At 37.5% G+C, this 6,856-nt stretch overlaps 1 protein-coding gene across 2 annotated transcripts in view; it reads left to right on the top strand.

The window, feature by feature from the left end:
* The first annotated feature begins 1,351 nt into the window (after positions 1–1,351).
* pitx1 (paired-like homeodomain 1) overlaps positions 1,352–6,856 on the top strand; it is a 17,681-nt gene continuing 12,176 nt past the window's right edge. For both annotated transcript variants that reach the window (XM_015024196.1, XM_015024195.1), the window contains exons 1-2: positions 1,352–1,504; positions 2,048–2,102. In XM_015024196.1, coding sequence (XP_014879682.1) covers positions 2,057–2,102 — 46 coding nt within the window. In that variant the 5' untranslated portion in view covers positions 1,352–1,504; positions 2,048–2,056. The remainder of the gene's footprint in view (positions 1,505–2,047; positions 2,103–6,856) is intronic.

Here is a 6,856-nt window from a genome sequence, read left to right as displayed (position 1 = left end):
CTAAATCTGCAGTAATAATCCCAAACCTGAAGTGTGTTCCTTCTGTGTGGATTAAAGGACCTGCAGGTAGAAACTATCAGCCCAAATAAATCGGCTCGGTTCTACAGGAGGGCAGAAGGGACAAATTTCACATTTTCTCTGGCGTCTTCATCGCCAAAATGAGTTTGAACATGGAAACTCATTTTTCCTGCGCTAAATGTCTGGGCTTCACCCAAAACATGATTCAGCTTTTAGATTTTATCTTCAGAATTAATAATTCTTAAATATTTAATTTTATTTGAGTTATTAATGAATGAGTTGATGTCGGCTTCCTGTGGCCGACTCGCTTCACCTCTGACCCAGATCATCCCGCCGCTCGGTTTCCGGTTCCTGTGTTTCTGCGGTGGGAATTTCCTGCTGAAAAAAAAAGAAAACCTGTTTTGTCCTCACCCTTTTTCTTTTTTTAGGAAACATTAATCATTTGCTCTGGTATTTATCTGATTAATTTTCAAAAGCAACATAAGTCAGATATAAATTATGAAGCAATAATTGAAAAGGAAGCGGAGTTTAATTTGAAAAAACAAACTCTGTTCTCTCTTCATGCTGAACTTGTAATGACTAAAAAAGAAAAAACTTTTTTATTAACGATTTTAAGAAAAGCAATAATCTGTTGTTTCAATTATTAAAAACACACAAAACCTTGATTCTTATTGTTGTACATTTGCTAAAATTCATCCAGTTACTATAAATCTGAGAGTTAAACATTTATTTTTTATGTTATATTAAGATATAACATTTATCAAAGTTAACATATACTTCATGCTTACATAAATTTCTGTTATAATATTTGAGAAAATGTAAAACAATTAAATATAAATCTGAGTACTAAACATAAAAATATGAACGGGAATAAATTAAACGTAAAGTATAATAAGAGGTCAGAAGATTCAACAACTAATCCAAAATGTTAAATAACGTAATAAAATTTAAACAAAAATAAATGTGATGTAGGCGCATCAGAAAGAATAAAAATAACAACAAATATAATTTTAAAAACAATTAATATTATAAATATATAAAATACCAGATATCTTAGCCTTTATTCAGAATTAATAAAAAATAAAAAACGGTAAATGAGTTGAGTACGAAAAACATGCAGATGTAAATTTATTTTGCTTATTAACTCGCGTTGCTCTCTCGTAATAATAGTAATAATAGTTTGATGTTTTTCATCCCGAATCTTTGTTTTTCGGGATGAAGGTTGAAGAAGATGCAGGAGGATGAGGAAGGTGACGGGGTGGGGGCGTGGTGACGTCACGGCGAGGCGTGCAGCGCAGCGCCGGAGGAGAAAAGCGACGCAGCGCAGCGCGGAGGAAACACAGCGGCGCTCACCGCGGACGCAGCGTCACGCAGTCTCACGCAGCCTCACGCACAGACCGCGCTTTGTTGGATTTACTCAACACCTGCATGGGACGCAGTCAGGCTTCTCCTCCCTTCACCTCTTCTCTCTACTGGGAACCAACTGGTGAGTAACTGGTCCTGACTGGGAAGCTTTAGAGCTGCGAGAAAAACATCACATTAAACACAAATAGACCCGAAGGAGACCAGAAAGAAAGCGTTCATTAAGCTTTCATTATTTTAATTATAATAACAACACATGGAGCAAATAAGGCGCAATTTTAAGACTGTGCGGAAAATCAAGGCAACATTTCAACATTTCTGCTCGGCTGAAGGGACAGAGAGAGAAGATTTACTGGAGCAGATTCCCGCAGATAACTGTGTGTGTGTGTGTGTGTGTGTGTGTGTGTGTGTGTGTGTGTGTGTGTGTGTGTGTGTGTGTGTGTCTGTTCCTGGTTCTGGATAAATGATGAAGGTTCCGTTTGAAGCGACGCCTCGGATCAATAAATATTTTCTCTTTCTTTCTTTCTTTCTGCTGTTTGTTTGTTTTCACTTTTTTCCCTCCAGTTTAAATGTTCAGATTCAGAAACTTGAAACCAGTTCAGGATGAATATGTTTAATAAAGTTGTGAGGAAAAAGCAGCTGAAATAAAAGCTTGTTGTGTTCGCAGGGATCTGGAATGGAGCTGAATCTGTCCAAGAATGTGATTTCATGCGGAGACCCAGGTAAGAACCAGAACCAACATCTTCATTTCTCTGACAGATTCTGCTTTTGGGAAACGGTTCACACACAAACCTAAATTCATTAAAACTCAGTTTAGTCGCAGTTTATGCTTCATAAGTTCTGAGGTCAGAAAAGCGCAGATGTGCGGAATTATTAAATGTTCATGTGCAAATAAAGGAGCGCGAAAATGACAAGTGAAGGAATTAACTAATGAATTTTTACTTAAACATTTAAAAATCGATGTTAAATATGTTTAAAAACACAAACAGTAATCATAAAGGTTTGAACATTTTATTTCATTTATATATAATATTTTTGTTAAATTATAAAACATATAAACAATAAAACATTTGGTTCTAACAGATGAAGGACGGAGTCGCTCGTCAACTTTACACACCGACTTATTTCACTTTAGATTTTTTCATACATTATGGAGATAAATAATAACTGTAATTTAATTCAGTTTAATTTTACATCTGAAGCTGCGCGTCGTTTCGACCTGATCGTTAATTAAATCCGATCAACCAGAATAACTGGACCGACGTCAGCGGATTGTTAGAATGAATGAAAATGAATAATAATAATAATAATAATAATAATAATAATAATAATAATAATAATAATAATAATAAACGACAGGAAACGTCACGTTGCGCGCGGCTTCATTTCTACCTGGAAAATATTTAGTTTCAAACAACCTGAAGTAAAAAAACGAAATGATCTGGAGCCGCAACGGTCACATGGATCTGCAGATGAAAGGAAAAATAGATTTTATATTTTGTCTAATTGTGTCTCTGAAGCGGCTCATTCAAATCATAAACAGTTTTAATAAATGAACAGTTTATTCACACAAACAATAAAACTACGCTTTAGTTTAAAGGTTAAACTAAAAATATCAGAAACCCCCAAAATATTATTGTTTATTTCCAAGCTGCCAAAAGATATTAAACGGAAACAATATAATTAATTTATGACTTTACTGGTTTTACTGCCTGAGACAGCCTGGCGGCCTGTCCAGGTGACCAGGTGACCCGTCCAGGTGACCCCGCCTCTCGCCCGGCAGCAGCTCCTCCTGACCCATTAAGGGACAAGGTGTTAGAAAATGGATGGATGGTTTTACTGCTTGAAACTATTTCATATTTTTTATTTTAAGAAGTTGATAAACTTGAACACAAAGCATGGAGATGCTGTGATAAAACGTGTGCAGCCTGGGGGTACCCCTGCTGGCCTGGAGGAACCAAAGCAACATGTAGATCGCTGATACCTGGGGCCGGCTAAGTTTTCTGGGGAAACATTTTACTGTTCTGCAGAAAACATGCAGCTGTTAATTTTAATATTATTTGGAAAATACACAAAAATCTAAAACATTTAAAGTTTACATTTATTTTAAATGTAAAAATTTGCTGCCTTTCAGAAAAATTAATGAACAATTCTTAAAGATTTTAGATTTCAAATATTCTTTGAGAGATTTTTGGCCTCAAACATTCCAGTAAACCAAAGTTCATGTTTTTATTTCTAATAAATATACGGCTGCTCTGCAGAGAAAAGTCCAGAATATTTCAGAAAACAAACGTCTCGTGTTTCCACAGCTGATGGAAATGTTGATTTAACTGATAATGTAATAAAGTTCAGATTTTATTAAACTTTCCCCATAAATTGTAACGTCTAAAACGATTTTAAACAAGAAGATCTGACAGTTTAGTTTTCTGCAGTTTTCTTGTGAAAGCTCAGCAGCGGCTGCTGACTTTGCGTATGCCTCAGGCCGGCCCTGCTGGTTGTGGACGTTCTGCTGGTTCTGAATGAAGGATGATTTTATCGGCTCCATCAGCTTCAGTGGGATTTCTGTGTGTTTTTCTGCTCATTAGCGGTTGTTCTTAAGCGCTGTTTGGATGTCAGAGTCGGAGGTCAAACGGGCCTCGGCCCACGCAGGGGAACCGTCACCACGGCGATAATCTGCCCGGCGCTTCTCCAGTTACCCAGCGGCTCCAGTTACATCTCCGCTGCTGGTCTCGCTTTCAATCTGCTTTGTTTTCCAGCTGCAGGGGAAAAAACGGCACTTTTATTCCCTGTGTGTGCTTTGTGATTAATGAGGCTCACACACTTTATTTTTACATCATGGACAGGAGAGAGAAAAAAGTATGAATGTTTGCGCTGCTGCTGGACCTTTAACCTGTCCTGCCGGATGGGAAGGCTTTTTAACTCATCCATCACACGCAGAAGTGGAGCAGAAGGACGCAGGCGAGATGGAGGCTGGAGTATTTAGATAACCGCCATCGATCAGCCGCAGAGCGAAGCCAGAAAACTGCACAGCAGCTCCAACATCAAAACGCTCCAGATTTAGAGATGATGCATCTTCTCTGAGCGATATTAAAATTACAGTATTGATAAAAGTTAAGCCACATATCCACTAACCCTGTAACTCGGCCTCTTACACTGCAGAAACACTCAATCCTAAGAAAGGAGTTTGGATTTATAGAGCAAATATCTCAGTTCACTTAAAAGAAACTAAACTAACTTACAGGAAACTTTCAGCAAAAATAACAGTTTAGTCATTAATATTGATGAAAAAGTTCCAGTTCAACATGATGATTATTTCACTTATAAAGTGGGGAAAATGTTTTATTATCAGTGAAATAATCTGCAGAGGGACTAGAACTTTTTCATCAATATTAATGAGTTTATTTACTTAAAGCAAACTTGTATCTGCTGAAAAGTGACCTGTAAGTTAGTTTAGTCTCATTTTAATTTATCTGGCAAGTTTTGTGTTTTGCAGTGTATGTATTTATTCATCAGTTTTATTAAACATTGTTTTGGTAATAAAGTTGTTTTCTGAAGTAAAACCTGGACACAGATCCATGCTGCGCTCCGGGTTAAACGCTCTGTCGCCGTGGAAACGTGTCACTGTAACTCATGGCAGCTAAACCTCTGCTGTGACCAGAACCACGCTCCGCTCCGGTTCATGTAACAAATCCGTTTCTGAAGCGCAGTCGTCCCGGCAGGCCTGCGCAGGTCGCTACCGTGATTCCTGTCAGAGAAACACGCTGGAGGACGGCAGGAGCTCTGAGCCCAAATGTTGAGAAACTGGTCCGGTCCGGGCGCTCCGGGCGCTTCAGGATCTGATGTCAGGAGGCTCTGCTGGAGCCGCCGACTGTCCGGGTTCAGAGGATCACACACGGGACGACACGCAAAGAGTCACTGGAACGACTCGCTTCACACATGCAGGACTGATATGTTCAGTAATCAGCCTGTGGAGCAGTTTGGTCATAAAGCATGGATCTGTCTGTCTGAAAGCTTTTCCATTTTATACAGAACTGATTTGCTTGTCAAATTATTTTAAATGATCATTTTCCAGAGTAAAGGAATTAAACTGAAGCTAAAACTAAATACAAACAACACAAATCTGTGAACCTCTGTTTCAAAGTCAGTGGTTCCTTATGGGGGACGGCTCGGCTCCTTTATGACTCAGGCCGGCTCTGCTTTCAGTCAAACTGATGAAACAAAGAGAGAATGTAGTAAAGACGTTTTCATGTGTTGAGTTGAGGTTAGCGTTGGTCCTGCAGAAGGAACTCGCTCCGTTCGCTTGGACTCGTCTGAACGTTAATCTAAAACCAACCGAAGCCTGAAAACAGAGACGATCTGCTGCGGAAACCAAAAACTCCAAAAACCTCCAGAGTCAGAGCGACTCCACCGAGCGTCATTATTAAACGCTGCAAAGTATTTTATTGATTTAGCTCAAATACTGAAAATCTCATTTTTTCTGGACTCGAACGTAGCCAACCCTGTTGAAATGTTTCAACCACAGCAGCAGGAAGGATGTGACCTTTGACCTCCAGATCTATTCAGAGAAACGAGTCCGAAACGTTTGTTCATATCGATATGAGTGTAAAAAATGAAATGATTTGAAGATGGCATCAACCAGAAATAGAGAATCTTTATATAAACTCTCACTGAATATGTTGGTAAAACTCATAAAATCTCTACATTTATGAATTTCATAAACTTTAAAGAGTTTAAAGTGAAAACAATTTTTTTCTGGTTTGGTTATTTTGGACAAAGAGCCGGCCTGATGCAGAAGCAAACTCAGCAATTACAACTCAGGTTTCACTGATTATATTCTTTTTTATTAATTAGTTGTAATTGTGCAAAATAAAAATCATAATTTTTGATATTCAAAAGGAAAGATGTATATCATTTCTTTGAGTGAAACATTTTAGAGATAAATTTATTCTTTGCTCCATTTGACACAATAAACTAAATCAAGAATCAAGATAAATTATTATTTTTCTCTAAAATAATCTGGATTATGAAATATTTTTCATCCTCAGTCAGATTTTATCTGAGTTCTAGAACAAATGTTACATTTTACATAAAACCTGAAAAAAATTCAGATTCTGGAAACAAACATTTGATTATTGTGAAGTTTTCTGTTATAAGAAACTGTAACATAAATGTTTATTGAATGTGTGAAGCTTTAACTTTTAAAACTTTATGAAATAAAGGATTTTTAAAAATAGATTAAAGTAGGAAGATGAATGATATAATACAAGCTGCTGGTTAGGACATCCAGGCCAGCAGGGGGCGTCCAAGAGCAGCGGACTCATCACACAGAATGCAGCAACAGAAACTTTAAATGACTATCAAGAATTAATCTACTTTAATATTTTATGTAATAGCTTTATTCATCTCTCTATCAATTCTGGGCAGATTTTAGTTTCGAAGAGAAGAAATCCCTTAGCATCATGCTAATGCTTAGCAT

This window comes from Poecilia latipinna, unplaced genomic scaffold, assembly GCF_001443285.1.
Source record: "Poecilia latipinna isolate Pla-1442-1.1 unplaced genomic scaffold, P_latipinna-1.0 Scaffold3565, whole genome shotgun sequence".
Lineage (NCBI taxonomy): Eukaryota > Metazoa > Chordata > Actinopteri > Cyprinodontiformes > Poeciliidae > Poecilia > Poecilia latipinna.
The sequence above is the reverse complement of the archived record's forward strand: the minus strand, read 5'-3'. Positions and strand labels throughout refer to the sequence as shown.